The sequence below is a fragment of the Mytilus californianus genome, unplaced genomic scaffold (assembly GCF_021869535.1).
Source record: "Mytilus californianus isolate M0D057914Y unplaced genomic scaffold, xbMytCali1.0.p SCAF_46, whole genome shotgun sequence".
Lineage (NCBI taxonomy): Eukaryota > Metazoa > Mollusca > Bivalvia > Mytilida > Mytilidae > Mytilus > Mytilus californianus.
Window position 1 is genome coordinate 474,976 of NW_026262697.1, and position 16,059 is coordinate 491,034.

Here is a 16,059-nt window from a genome sequence, read left to right on the forward strand (position 1 = left end):
GGACCGACACCATGTAGGTTTTATAGAGCATCCATTTCTTCCCGGATAGAGTTGGTAAATTATAGATAAAATTAGAAACATGAACACAAACTTTAAGTGAGAAAGGAAAAATAACATACTTGAACAACACCGAATCTTTTGATCTGATAAAGTATTAGTAAGCCTCGGGAACAAAATGTCGACCTTCAAATCATCGTATCATATTCCCTATACATAGACATCAATTTTCCTGTAGCAAAAATTTCGCAATGCGTTATAATCAATCGTCTACATATATAAACATTCAGCAATAGAAATATGGGATTACACCGACTAAATACGGCTGGCCAAAAGCAATTTTGAAAACCCTTTATTTTTCTACATAGGTTAACAAGAGTGCACACGCTGAAATGTCTCACCTGCTTTACTGACCATTGATTTTATGTTGAAAGTCTTAAAGATAAAAGGTTTTACTAAAAGCAGTACAGAAACTTAACATTTTAAAAAATCTATGACAGTTAGGTCAAGGTTAAATAAATTGTGTCAAACAGACATATATACCTTACAACTTTTTTTATACACCAAATATAGTTGATCTATTGCGTATGCTAATTGAAAAACAGATCAAAAAACAAAAACTTAACATTGACCAATGAATCATAAATATGAGGTCAAGGTCAGACAGACATGTGCACCTTACAATTATTCCATACACCAAATATAGCCGACCTATTGCTATTAGTATTTGAAAAACAGACCAAAACACAAAAACTTAACATTGACCAATGAACCATAAAAATGGGGTCAAGGTCAGATGATACCTTCCAGACAGACATGTACACCTTACAATCTTTCCATACACCAAATATACTTCACTTTGCTTATAGTACTTGAAAAACAGACAAAAACACAAAAACTCAACATTGACAAATAAACCATGAAAATGAGATCAAGGTCTGATGAAACCTGCCAGACTGACATGTGCCCATTACAATCATTCTATACACCAAATATAGTTGACATACTGCTTATAGTATTTGAGAAACGGACCTAATCACGTAACTTTAACCTTGATCACTGGTCCATTAAATGAGGTCGAGGTCGAGGTCAGGTTAACTCTATCTGACGGACATGTAGACGTTTCAAGGAACCAATATACCAAATATAGTTATCATATTACTCATAATAAGTGAGAAATTCACATGACAAAAAAACTCAATTTTTTTTTCAAGCAGTCGCTGAACCATGAAAATGAGATAAAGGACAATGGACATATGATCGACGGAAACTTCGTAACATAAGGTATCTGCATACAAGATATGAAACATCCAGGTCTTCTACCATCTGAAATATAAAGCTTTATACAAATAGTTTACGCCACCACCGCCGCCGGATAGTAATACCTATGTCTCGCATACTGCGACTTTTGTCGCAGGCGAGACAAAAACTACCATGCATTGCTAAAATATTACGCGTTTCTCCAAGATATCTTTTTCGTTCTCTCGAACCACTATACCTAAAATTGCTGAAGTAAAAGGGTATGTTACTTTACTTGGTCCGTTTATCACTCTACAAAACGTTTGATTTTGTTGCGATTTTACATCCAAGATGACTGTCAAGTCGCACTTCAGTCAAACATTTATAGAGACCCATTGTAAAAACGTGTGAAGATCTTTATAGAAGAGGAGCAACTGCTTGTCCTTCACAAAAGCACTAGAGTTCATTTCTGATTGTATTGGGGTTCCTATTGCTCAATTTTATGTTTTTGCGTGACGTTTTTGTTCTAAACTTGTTTATCGTTTTTTCTTTTACCTTTTGGTCAAAGTGATGTTTATATTTTGTCTTTCATTACCCACTTTGTATCTTCTAACTCTTTTCCATACTCCACACTTTTCAAGGAGGGGTAATAATCAAGACAAAACAACACAACAAACATTTCATAAATATTTATTAGGGTTGCATTGTTAACAAAAAGATAGCACCTTATAACAATAAACAGAACGTGATATCAAGCAAAAATTACAACAGATATATGCTAGTGAAAATAACAATATAATGACAGTGTGTCAATTAAAAACCACAGTTGATGTTGATTTGTCGGTGTAAATGGTTTTGTTGTTGTTGGGGTTTTATTCTTAAGAAGGGGGTTATCACTATACTAATATTCTAAGAAACTCGTCTCACTGAACTCTAATGCAAATGTTTGCTAAATATGATCACCAAATATTTGTTTACTCAATTATGTTGTGTTTTCTGCATTACTCATTATTTCATTTTGCAAACAAGTGATAGGGGCAAAAACATAGTTTACTCTCCCCACACATTCTCTTGAAAGCCCTCCTTGCCCCTCCGGCTTATACGCTATTGCACAACTAAACTAAATAAATAAAAATTATATATATAAAAAATAGGTAATCAGTATATTTGAAATTCTTGGGTTTTTCTATGTAAGCAATATTGGTCTGATTAGTGAGAAATTAAATAAACCAGCTTATTAGATAATAATAATTAAATAAACACATTTGCAACTTATCTTTTACAAATAATGATAGGTTGACTCGGTATTGAAGTCCTTAAATAACTTGACCGAGCTGACCAAACACGGTATATTCAACAGATTTGGAAAATGAAATCGTCCTTGCAAAATGAAATTACCTTCACCTAATAATATCATGCAATTATGTTATAAAAATAACCAAGTTCTGAAGTTACAAAAGAAATGGGTAATGTAACAGATCTTTCATTGAGCAGCAAAAAAACAAAGGTCAAGAATAGCACGTACATACATAATACAAATAAATACATAAATACACAAGTGTAGGTTTTTGAAATGAACAAATGAACAAGACTAAAAAATGAAGAAAAAAATATTAGGAAACATGGTAAAACTGACCAACAATTTGCTGACTATAATTTTACTATTTACTATACCAAAAGGTTGCAGTGATGATTAGTCTACTGATTACTAATAATATTTGTTTCTGGAAAATAGACATAGTTTTACATGTAAATACAATCCTAACCAAGGTCATTTAAATCTGAAATGTAGGTCAAAGTGACTCAAGTGTTGCTTAACAGTTGCACTAAACAATTGTACTATATTATAGAAATATTCGATAATTATTGTACATTTGTACGTAAAACTTCACCAAAGTTCTTCAGAGTAAAACGTAGGTCATAGAGACCAAAATTTTGCTGATAAGTCATGTTTTTCGCAAAAAAAATTGCAATAGTAAAATATCTTGTAAACCCTATTAAAGGTTTCGGAGAACAAACATGAACACAAAACATCATACACTGAGTCATTTAAGTGTTAAATATAAGGTCTTTGTGACTCACAGGCTGCTTAATGGCGTTGTACCACGCTTGATGACAGAAGTCGTGAAATACCTATGAAATATTACCGAAAAGGGGCGTATATATACGGACGGACTTGCGTCAAGTTGAAATAAAACTGCTACTGTACTTCACGAAAACGGCATTGAATTAAAATTCACTTATAAAATTATGTATCAAGTCTCTAAATGAAGTTAGGAAATGAACTAATAATATTTAAGAATTGAAAAAGAAGAATTGTCCATATCCAAAAATCGTTAACCAATCCCCATTCCAATAACTTCGTGTTAATTTATATAATTATATAATTTGCGCGACACAGACAATTCCAGTATCATAATGTTTATCCTTACTAAAATGGGAACATGTAATAAAGACATTATAAGCATGATTGAAAGAATACTACAAAGTGATTTTAAATTACCCTGTGAATGACATGTCATTAAAAAATATATATATTATACATCTGTATACGTAGTGCGCAATAATGTTTGTTCTAAGACAAGCACATCTTCTTCAATCATATCCCTATAGAATCAAAAACATTAAAAAAAATCAAGTTCCAGTCTATAAAAAGCATAAATGACAAGCCAGCAGAAATAGTTCGAGTCTAAAAACCGATGTAACCATGTCTACTGGCTTATTTCGCAATGGCCGTTGCTCTATATATGTACACTACAACATAAACTGCTTTACATTTAACGATGGACGTATAAGTTTTGACTGGCTTATTCTTGGATTTTTAAAACTTTATAACAAAATGACATAGAGTTTCGGGAAAATGACAAGACCAATGCAAAACATGATAGGCTAATCGATAATATGGTCGAGGTAATATCCATCTATAATACCAGTAATCATCATTGTGTCTGAGAAATAAAACTAAATGTGTAAACTTAATCAAAAGAAGATACTAAAGCATATGATATAGGTCAATGTGACCAAACTGTCACAAAGTTGTGTTGTACGATATAAGGGAATTATTATGAATATCATATAAAAAAGAAGATGTGGTGTGATTGCCAATGAGACAACTCTCCACAAGAGACCAAATGACACAGATATTAACAACTATAGGTCACCGTACGGCCTTCAACAATGAGCAAAGCCCATACCGCATAGTTAGCTATAAAAGGCCCCGAAATGATAAATGTAAAACAATTTAAACGAGAAAACTAACGGCCTAATTTATGTACAAAATAATGAACGAAAAACAAATATGTAACACAGCAACAAACGACAACCACTGAATTACAGGCTCCTGACTTGGGACAGGCACATACAGAATGTGGCGGGGTTAAACATGTTAGCGGGCGCCCAACTCTCCCCCTAGCCTGGGACAGTGGTGTAACAGTACATCATAAGAACAAACTATAACAAGAATGTGTCCATAGTACACGGATGCCCCACTCGCACTATCATTGTCTATGTTCAGTGGACCGTGAAATTGGGGTCAAAACTCTAATTTGGCATTAAAATTATAAAGATCATACCATAGGGAACATGTGTACTAAGTTTCAAGTTGATTCGACTTCAACTTCATCAAAAACTACCTTGACCAAAAACTTTAACCTGAAGTGGGACAGACGAACAACAAAAAGACACGAAGTACAGATCTGAGAGTACTTGCAGTTACTGACAGCTAGTTCAAAGCCAATGACAACTAATATCATATCAACTTTGAAAATTGAACCAAAACACATAATTTAAGAAAATCAGTCGGAGTAAGAAGACGGGGGTGACACGTAGGAAATATTACCAGGTTTTCACCAGAACTGGTAAGGGTACATGTATATGATTATCATTTCAAATGTAGAGGAACAAGATAACAATGAAAGCCTTTAAAAGTCATTGCTCACATACTATGCACTGGTGACTGCTAATTTTAATTGTCTATAACTAAGAGAATTAAAAATAAAGATTATAGAAGACAATAAACCATTGCAAAAATTTTTTTTCTCATTTAGTTTGTAGAATTGCATAAAACTATAAGAAAATCATAATAAGAAACTATACATTGGTTTACCTTCCGTGTCCGACAAATTCTGACTGTCACGATCATGTTCATGATTTAAATCCGCACGTGCTGCGTTATCGTCTGCTACTTCATGAACAGACGACTCTTCTGAACTTGCATCTGAGGTACTGGACAGTTCTCCTTCGTTTGAAGGACGTTTTATGTTTCTACTTGTACTTTGTCCTTTCAACAATATCTCTTTGAGAGGTACTGCACTATAGTCTGTAGGTGATTTTAAGGGGGATTTCAGAGTTTCCATGGCGTTAACGTTTGATGAAGTTGATAATGATAAATTCAGTGATTCTCGGTCTTTATTCTTGCTCGTATACGGATGTTGTTCATCGTCATCTTTAGAGTTCGTATTCTTATTTAAACTCGACAAATATGGTGTAGAAGCAACCGTGTATGTTGGTTTGGGGAAATTATATGAATGTTCTTTGGTTCCATGTTCGTTTTTCACAGAGAATTGTTTTGAGATTTCCATCCGAGGATTTGTAGACTTCACCTCAGAGTTAGTATTTATTGGTTCTTTAAAAGTTTCGTCTGTGAGTTTTGCACGAGGGTAACGGAATTTCGGGGGTTGGATTTTGCTAATATCAAATGTTTTGATCTCCAAAAATTCCTCCCTTGTAGGTTCTGACACCTTGGCAACGGTGTTTACAGTTTGTTTGATTTCAGTAGTGTCAGTTTTTCCTTCATCAAGGATTTTCATTATTGCAAACTGAGAATATGGTAATGTAGCACTTTTAGGCCTCTCTTTGCTTTCTATATTGTGTTGTCTCAATGAACTTGTTCTTGGAGGTTTTGGTGGAGGTTTCCCAGGTACCGAGGAGGTTCTTGAAAAACTTTTACTGGCAGATCTAAAACTGTCAGGCTTATCAGAACAATCGTTACTCTTTTCCGTATCGCAACTAAGCTGTCGGGTAGATACGGATTTTCCTCGGGCAAAATCACGCTCCCGAGTTTGTTGAAAACTTTTAGATCTTTTTGGCTTTGTGACAATAGTTTCTTTTATAAAATCGGAACCACGAGAAAATTCTTTATACATAACACCTTGAGGATCTGGATCAACAGTATGGTATTTCTGCAATAACGCTTGTTTTTCTGTAAATGACAAACCTTGTTTATCATTTTCGTTATCTTCTTCGTTGTCTAATTCATCCTGAATAACCAATTCAGTCGATAACCTGTTAACATTATCTGATCCCATGATGCTATTCTCGGACAAACTGCTCAAGTTGCATCCGTTGATTATATGATCCGAAAGAAGATCCGAGATTCCTGAATTGTTCGAGATTACCGGTGACTGTAATGCGGCCGATAGACAAAGTAGCGCCTCCTGTTCCGCATCTACCTGCTTAACTTCGGTGAATTCTTTCGAAGGTGAAACATTGCCATGTGAAGACAAGGAAATGCATTCGCGACCTTCGAAGTCTGCATCCGTTATTGAAATTGGGATAAAAGAATCCTGTATTCCATCGTCCCTTATAACTTCCTCGTATGGAGGCAAGCCATCCATGTCGTTACTAATTAGCTCAAAACTTTCACCGTTGTTAGCAAGACATTCGCGATTAGCGGTAACTACAGCGGCACACGCTTGTTCTACTATGCCTTCACTTACTAATTCTTCGTTTGTATCTGGTTTATTCGCATACCTATCAGGACTATGTTGTCGAACAGAGGCTCGTTGACTTCTTTCTCGTCTGTCTTTATCTGACGAATGACGTCGTTCTCTGTCTGATGAGTGATGTCTTTCTCTCTCTGATGAATGACGTCTTTCTCTATCTGACGAATATTGCCTGTCACCCTCTGTCGGATGATTGTTACTTCTTTCCGAAGACTTAAGACCCTTGTTTCGCTTTTTATCATCTCTTTTCCTTTCTTTGGAATGATGCTCAGCAGAATCCAAATGTTCACCGGAAGTGGATGGGTGATCACCAGAGACATATACACCACCACCTGACTTCTGCTTACGTCTTTTTTTAGATTGTGACATTAAAGGAGCAGAGCTTGATTGGCTTCCTCTGTCAGTACCCCTACGAAATTCGTCCCTGATTTGTCCCTCTTCGGTCGATGCAGGAGGGTGTTTAGGCTTCGGGCGACAACAGACGTGTTTGATACAAATTATTGAACAGATAAGTGATAAAATAGTTTGTAATGTTCCTGTTCCTAGTAACATACCGTGAATTAGTCGAGTATTCGGGTGGCGGTAGACTGTTTCAAGATAAAATTTACTGTCATATATAAGTCCGCCAACGGACAAGGCTATCACACCGAACGAAGCCAGACAGGAAAACACAGAGAACATCATAAATGTCTTTACAACACATACTCCTCTTGTTTGTGCGGAAGCTATTCCAAAGAATCCAGAGATTGCAATCACAGAACCGCTCCATATCCCGGTAGCAACATAATGTCCCCATATTTGATTAACAAGTCCAATTACAGAGAGGGATATACTAGCTACTCCAACAATTATAGAAATAATGGAAACAGCGAGCACTTTATACGTTGGAAAATTAAACAGCAATCTTATACGTAATGACATCTTATAGTAACGATCCAGGTATTCCAATTGTTATTAATCATAGTAGATATTGAACTGCTTTTTACATGTCTCAGCTGTTGACTATCTTAGAGTCATTGATTTATTTGCCGATATATGTGCAATCGATTTTTAATCATATCACTATTTTTTTCTACAGCTTTATAGTCGTAAATAAATACATCTGATCATAACTTTCACACTAATTTAGTCTGTTGTGTACATTATTTTTTCTATTGAAACAACAAATTTACACTGTAGTAGTACATGCACATGTACAGGTGTTGTAAACATATTTACCTGTGCAAGTAAAATATTCTAAAAACGGACAGAAAAAATGCTCTGGATTGGTTAATGCAGAAATTTTTAGCCAATGAAATATATTGTATTATGAAAACCTTCTACAATAAATCTTAATACCAATGTAATTTCACACAACGACAACATACAGCGTCAAATTCGAAATCATATTATTTTTATCTCACCTGGCCATAAGACCACGTTGGCTATTGTCATCGCTCGTCCGTCGTCCGTCTAACAAATTTTCAAAGATATTTTCTGAAACTGCTGAACCAAGTTCGAACAAAGTAGGGATGAATGACCCAAAAGATACATAGTATAAAGTTTGAGGTTTTAAAGGAGCATTGGCTACGAGATATAAAAAAAAATAAAATATCATTCTGTGAGTGAACGAGCAAGGGATTCAGATATACTCCAGAATGACTTAATACTGGTACAGTCAATGTAAATCTTCTTAATGTATGTTGAATCTGTGCGTCTTTCTGATATCTAGTCTTGAACATTTTAAGTCAGAAGTGTACAGTTGAATGATATACACCATGACAATGCATCACGCCCTGTTACCGTCTGCCGGTATTGCAGAAGCAATAGGTTACACATATCAACATCTGCTCTTCAACGTTTATATTATGTTTGTATTAGGTTTAGGATTTAAAAATATTTTAGCCTCGAGGATCGCTGAAGAGACATTTATCGTCGAAATGCGCATCTGATGCATTACATAAATCAAATTGGCCTATATTAACCGGGTGATCGATCCAAGCTCCTTATAGCCTCTTGTTTATTCCTCAAAGGAAAACAAACAATCCGATGAATAAAACAATTCGGACGTTTACACAAAAATAATAAAAAAAAAAACGAAAATCTTTTCAAATTATTATTGATATTACTGCTGTATACAATTGCAAAATTCATTGAATTGCAAAGACTACCAGAATATCAGACAAAAACTTGCGATGTAGATAGCATACACATTTCAATTGCAATAGGGAACACAAATTATAAGGGGGGGGGGGGGGGGGGGAGTGTATGCATATAATTCAGTAATATATCATCAGATGTTCAAATCTGTTATTCTAGACTCCTAGACATTCTCGTTCAAGAATCGCGGTGTTAGAAAAACTTGAGCTTCACAACACACACAGTAACTGGAATAAATGTTGATTACTAGTAAACTCAACTATCTTCATCGCCTATAGAACACTCAAACAAAACATCGGTAACAGAAAACAAATAAGCGTAAAAAAAGAATATTTTTCAAGTAGACAAAATTACAAGAGACACAATAAGCTACAAAAAAAACCTTCACACGGTAAGCTCTATTAAAAATTTATGACAAAAGAGATAATTTTCGTTTTCTCTTTTTAGGTGGAGATGTTCCTTTGTTCCCTTCTTATCGTGTGTATTTTTCCCGACTCGTTCGCTTTATCCGTGTTTGTAGTTTTAGATTTCAATTAACGTAATCTATATATAACTATGGTAAATTATCAAGTCAGGGATTTCGTTACCACAAATTACTTAATAGCACTAAATTGTTTCATAGATACAAAGATTTTTGCTTGGCAGTTAGGCTGTATACCTGTAAAATCTTATGAAAAAAGGGGTATTACATCCTCATTTTACGGTAAAGATATTTATTGAGCCCGTAGTGATTTTAGAAACGACCCATTAAACTTATTGATACTTTGCATAATCTTCTTTTTAAAAATGTAGTCACTTGGACGTCTTATTATATTTTGGAACTGCACAAGGTCGTGCTTTTCTTAGACAGTTCGTGACGTCTTTACACTTAATTCATAGGATGTGTATTGATTGATACTTAAGTCTGTGAGAATATGATCTATTAGTTGTAATTAGCTTTGGACTTGTTCTTATTGACTGTGAGTACTGTTAGATTGGTACTTTGTGTCTTTTATTTTTATGTTAGTTTTTGTGTGCTACGTGCCAATCTGTTGGTTTTAGCCATTTTCAACTCCTTTTAAAGTTTCTTATGTTGAGCTGTTATATGGTCGCTGTCTCATGTTTGGGGAGGTTTGAGGGCTCACAAAATATGTTGCAAGTCAGGAGCCTGTTATTTAGTGATTTTTTTTTGCAGTTTGTCGTATTTGTTTTTCGTTGATTGTTTTTTTCATAAATCAGTCTGTTGGTTTTCTCGTGAGAAATGTTTCATATTTTGTAATATCGGGACATTTTGTTGTTGACTATGTGATACGGGTTTTGCTCATTGTTGAAGACCGTACATTGACCTATAATTGCATACATCCACGTCAACTTGATTTTGGTGGATAGTTGTATCATTTGCAATCATGACGTATCTCCTTATTTCTAAATCGTTAAAATTTACCGTAGAACACTATGACATTAATAACCCCACTATATAAGGGATTGATACAAACAAGAAGAAAACAGAAAGTTCGCGATAATGGTGACAATTCAGAATAGAAGGAAGTCACTTCAGCAAAAAAGCAAATAATGCTTATAACATAATACCTACTGGCCAGGTGAGGAATTTTTAGTTTTGGTTAATTTATATGTTTCGGAGTTTAGTGTGACGTCCATTTTCGATGAACTAGAATACTTATTGTTTAGGGGACAGCTGAAGCCCGCCTCCGGGTGCGGGATTTTCTCGCTGTGTTGAAGACCCATTGGTGGCCTTGGTCTGTTTTCTGCTTTTTGGTCGGGATGTTGTCTCTTTGAGGCATTCCCCATTTCCATTCTCAATTTTATTAGGAAGCAATCAAAGTTTATTTGCAGCCGACACAAACATATATAGATTTATAATTGCTTAATTGAGAACCATTTATCTTAGAAGGATAATTAGGCAAAATAAGTCCGTCGGCATCAATAAGGTATATACTATTGATCATTTATTTTCATCTGTTGCCTTACGGATGTATTTTTTTCTCTTTCGCCACACGAAAATTTATTTTTCACTTTTGTACACATTTGTTCAAAGCCTATTTAATTTTTCATATAGTACTTTTTTTCAAACCCCCCCCCCCCCCCCCCCCCCATTTTTCCCCCCATTTTCAATCATTTATTTGCAAAAGCAAATTTCTTATTCTTCCGAATACGGAAGTAGACTCCTAAGTAAGAGTGTAAAACTTCCCGGAACTTGTGTACTATGTACATATGGCCTTAATTAAAATTTCTATAATCAATAAAATACAATAGTCTATTGAATAACATATATACATAATGTACAATTGCTTTGGTGGTTTGATAAGGTGTGTGGATCCTTCAAATGTTAGAGAAGATATGCCACTTTTGAAGGATTCCAGGGTTTCAGATATACCTTTTGTTTCAGGTGTTGAATTCCAGTCAGAGATGGTGTTTGGATAAAAAGAATATTTGTAGAAGTCAATAATAGTTGCAATTTGCCCAAATTTATGTTGCCCCCTAGTACGTCTATCAGATTTTATTAAATTGTCCATTAGAACTTCTACTGACCCCCAATTAATTTTATATAGCATTATTAATCTAGCTTTTTAGCTCACCTGGCCCAAAGGGCCAAGTGAGCTTTTCTCATCACTTGGCGTCCGTCGTCCGTCGTCCGTCGTCCGTCGTCGTCGTCCGTCGTCGTTAACTTTTACAAAAATCTTCTCCTCTGAAACTACATTGCCAAATTAAACCAAACTTGGCCACAATCATTAGGGTATCTAGTTTAAAAAATGTGTCCGGTGACCCGGCCAACCAACCAAGATGGCCGCCATGGCTAAAAATAGAACATAGGGGTAAAATGTAGATTTTGGCTTATATCTCTGAAACCAAAGCATTTAGAGCAAATCTGACATGGGGTTAAATTGTTTATCAGGTCAAGATGTATCTGCCCTCAAATTTTCAGATGAGTCTGACAATCCCTTGTTGGGTTGCTGCCCCTGAATTGGTAATTTTAAGGAAATTTTGCCGTTTTTGGTTATTATCTTGAATATTATTATAGATAAAGATAAACTGTAAACAGCAATAATGATCAGCAAAGTAAGATCTACAAATAAGTCAACTTGACCAAAATGGTCAGTTGACTCCTTAAGGAGTTATTGCCCTTTATAATCAATTTTTAACCATTTTTCGTAAATTTTTGTAATCTTTTACAAAAATCTTCTCCTCTGAAAGTACTCAGACAAATTTAACCAAACTTGTCCACAATCATCATTAGGGTATCTAGTTTAAAAAAATGTGTCCGATGACCCCGCCCGCAAACCAAGATGGCCGACATGGCTAAAAAATAGTACATAGAGTAAAATGCAGTTTTTGGCTCATATCTCTGAAACCAAAGCATTTAGAGCAAATCTGACAGGATAAAATTGTTCATTAGGTCAAGAAATTTTCAGACCAATCAGGCAACACGTTGTTGGGTTGCTGCCCCTGAATTGGTTATTTTATGAAAATTTTGCAGCTTTTGGTTATTATCTTGAATATTATTATAGATAGAGATAAACTGTAAACAGCAATAATGTACAGCAAAGTAAGATCTACAAATAAGTCAACATGACCAAAATTGTCAATTAACCCCTTAAGGAGTTATTGCCCTTTATAGTCATTTTTTTACAATTTTCATAAATTTTGTAAATTTTTGTAAATTTTTACAAAATATTTTCCACTGTAACTACTGGGCCAAGTTCATTATGGATAGCGATAATTGTAAGCAGCAAGAATGTTCAGTAAAGTAAGATCTACAAACAAGTCACCATCAACAAAACACAATTTTGTCATGAATCCATCTGTGTCCTTTGTTTAATATGCACTTAGACCAAGGTGAGCGACACAGGCTCTTTAGAGCCTCTAGTTTTCTTCTATTATGTAAACTGTACCATTGCAAAGAATTTATCATGTCGGAAACTGCACCTGGTGTTCTGTCTTTATAATCCTTATAGACAGATCTGATTGATTTACACGGAATCTACTCAACCTGAGTGATGTGGTGCTTTTTATAAGGATTCCAAACAGGGGAAAGTATTCGACGACTGGACGGGTAAGTGATATGTACGCAAGGTTTTTAACCTTATGTGTGCAGTTTTTTTTTAAATTTCTACGAAGAAAGTCTAAGGTTTTATTGGCCTAACAGGTATTATTATTTATATGTGTACCCCAGTCAAGATCATGACTTATAGTTACAACCAAATATTTACTGTCCTAACAGATTCTAATACATTATTATGTAATGTATAATCAAAAGCAGAACGGTTAAGTTTTTTTTAGATATATGTATTACATAACATTTTTCAGGATTAAAATTCATTTTCCAGTCCTGTTCCCATTGCACTAAACTAGATAAATCATTTTGGAGTAATTGAACATCAGAGTTATTATTTACATTTCTATATAATAAGCAGTCCTCTCGGTAAAAAGTCTTACATTGCAATTTACATGTTCCGGTAAGTCATTATTAAATAGTGAAAATAATGTGGGGCATAATACTATTCCCTGGAACACCAGAGTCAACAGCTAATTTGGAAGATTTGACACCATATAAAAGTACCTGCTGTTGCCTGTCAGCTAAAAAAACACTTATCCAATTTAAGTTTTGATTCCTAATACCGTAAACATCTAATTTTTGAGCTAGTCTTTAATAGGGGACTTTATCAAATGCTTTAGAAAAATCTAAAAGTATAACATCTATCTGATTGCCATTTGCCACTGATTTCGTTAGATATTGTATACTGATAATATGATTGGGTTTCGCAAGACCTTTCACTCCCATGTAAACCCATATCATGTTGACTGTTATTTAATATATTATTATTATATACAAGCACCTCCTAGTTTGGTCAAATTCTAACCCTGCTTATATTCAAACTTATTGCTGAGACTACTAAAAAGTGTTATAGTAGTCTTATCTTAGCGTACTGCGTACTGAAAGGAGCAAGTTATGATTTGCGTACGTTGCGGTCTGTTTCAAATATATGTTTTTTCGTTTTCATTGGGCATTCCAGTTTCCTGTCAAACTTCCGGAATATGTTTTGACATTTCGAAAGTACAGAAAATAACGAGAAGGAAAAGTAAGTTTAAATTTTAAAAGGTAAAAGCTTCCTTTAAATTATTTCAGTAAAAACTGAATAAGTCCATAATGCTAACTAACACTTCGGAACATGTAGGGTTGCGAGGCTTTTAATTTGTCAGATGCGATACTCTCGGGGGATCACAGTCATGACAGTGTCTTCCCGGATTTAGTTCTTCTTTTAGGAAGTGGCTGAATATTGCGCTGACGTATGTATGTATGTATGTACGTAGATTCCTCCGTTATTCGGGGCGCCCATCGAGAGCTGCGAGGGTACAGTGGAATCCGTGTACACTCCCAATCGGGATTAATGGAGATGTGTCACTAACGTATTCATGGTATTTACAACAACATTTACAAGGACATCCCCCACCCCAACACAAAGGGAGTGCTAGGACACTGGGCAGTCTGTTATTATGGTGGAGTAATCCGAAGTACTCGGAGAGAACCACCTGGCTGCCATGCCGCTGCGGGAACAGACAAACCGAAGAGATTTCAGAAGATAAACGTATTTACACTTTTGGTATTTAGCTATATTTTGCCTCTGAATGACCTTAGATCTACTCCGAATCACCTTTTGACGTCGGGCAACAATCACTTTTTAATTGTGACGTCGAATGTTTTGAATTATGATGTCAAAGTTTACGGGAACCTGTGTGATTTTACATAATGGGGGACAAATTTGCATACAAGTGTAAATACGTCTATTGATCTCCAGGTCAAAGTAGGGGGCAACTTTGACCAATACAATAGTTCTGTGTCATTCGTTCGAATTTGGGCTAATACCATTTATTATTGACGGGAGTTGACACTACCTAATTATAGCCGATTTTTTCGCCGGGTCATAGTTAATAAATGACACAATAGATATGGAAACGGACATGTGTAAAATATGTACTCGCTATTAACGGCTTTGCATTAAATGTCATTCAAACTAAGTAATAAGTGATGCCAGTGTATCGAACTTGTAATCTGTCACTTCAAATTTTTCATAATCGCATTCATTTCATCACAGAAGGGTACAAAATGCAAATGGGGTAATAAAAAAATGGCGCTGATGGCATTCCCAGTAACTGCTAATTTCACAAACCATTTTAAAACACTTCACATCAAATAAATCACACTTTTATTATATTACAAAATATATTTACTTTACGATAAAACTTCCCAGTTCATTGTATTTGTTAAAGGTTTGGAATTATGTGGTTAATTTATTGAGCAGTTCTGATAGTTTTTCCGTCACTCTTCCATAATCCATAAATCTCAGCAGTTTCGTAAAGTTCGGGATTTTATCAATTTTATACTTAAAAGCCTATCAGATTCATATCCGGTTAGATATACTGTTCCTAGGTGCAACTGACTTATTCTGTATCTTGACACTTCTTTGGTGTTTTGTTAGGGATTGTCCTGGCTGGTGGGTTGTTCGTATGTAAAGTTACACATCTCAATTTATCCTGATACGAAATGTGCATGATTCCACTGTATCCTTGCAACTCTCAGGGTGTTCTGAATAACAGATGAATCCGTCTTCTGTAGATGATCCTCTTGACACTGGATGGTCGCTCATGTAATTCAAATGTCTCGCGTTTACAAAATATTTTCTTGTTTTTGTTAAACTCACATTATTTAATCATGTGTTAATAGGTGTCAACTTTATGTAAAATTAATTGAAATTAAAAGAGTCTCAATCACTAATAAAATCTCCAAAAAAACACTTTAGTAAAGACTTTTACAATGGGATAGTTGTCGTTCCTTTTGAACGATATTAAAAGTTCAGGTGTACAGATCCCATATGAAAATTTAACTTTTGTCAAAGTTTTTCTTTTCCAAAGTTCACAATGAAGTAAATAGTGAATGATGGTTTCTAGTTGACCACATTCACAA

The 16,059-nt window shown here is 35.0% G+C and overlaps 2 protein-coding genes across 8 annotated transcripts in view; one reads left to right on the plus strand and one right to left on the minus strand.

Moving 5' to 3' along the window:
• Positions 1-1,910: 1,910 nt before the first annotated feature.
• On the minus strand, positions 1,911-8,163 carry LOC127699989 (uncharacterized). Its single transcript, XM_052203360.1, has one exon. It carries the CDS (start codon positions 7,878-7,880, stop codon positions 5,313-5,315), a length of 2,568 nt encoding a protein of 855 aa, XP_052059320.1. The 5' UTR covers positions 7,881-8,163; the 3' UTR covers positions 1,911-5,312.
• Positions 8,164-14,092: 5,929 nt separating this feature from the next.
• The window catches only part of LOC127699990 (annexin A4-like), a 68,207-nt gene continuing 66,240 nt past the window's right edge, over positions 14,093-16,059 (plus strand). For 5 of the 7 annotated variants that reach the window (XM_052203362.1, XM_052203366.1, XM_052203361.1 and 2 more), the window contains exon 1: positions 14,106-14,176. The gene's annotated coding sequence lies outside the window, so the exon portion shown is untranslated. Of the gene's footprint in view, positions 14,177-16,059 lie in introns of all 7 variants that reach the window. The other 2 variants (XM_052203363.1, XM_052203368.1) reach the window with 1 other exon arrangement.

Coding starts and splice junctions, on each gene's coding strand:
- LOC127699989 (XM_052203360.1), bottom strand. CDS start 7,880: ATGTCATTACGTATAAGATTGCTGTTTAATTTTCCAACGTATAAAGTG.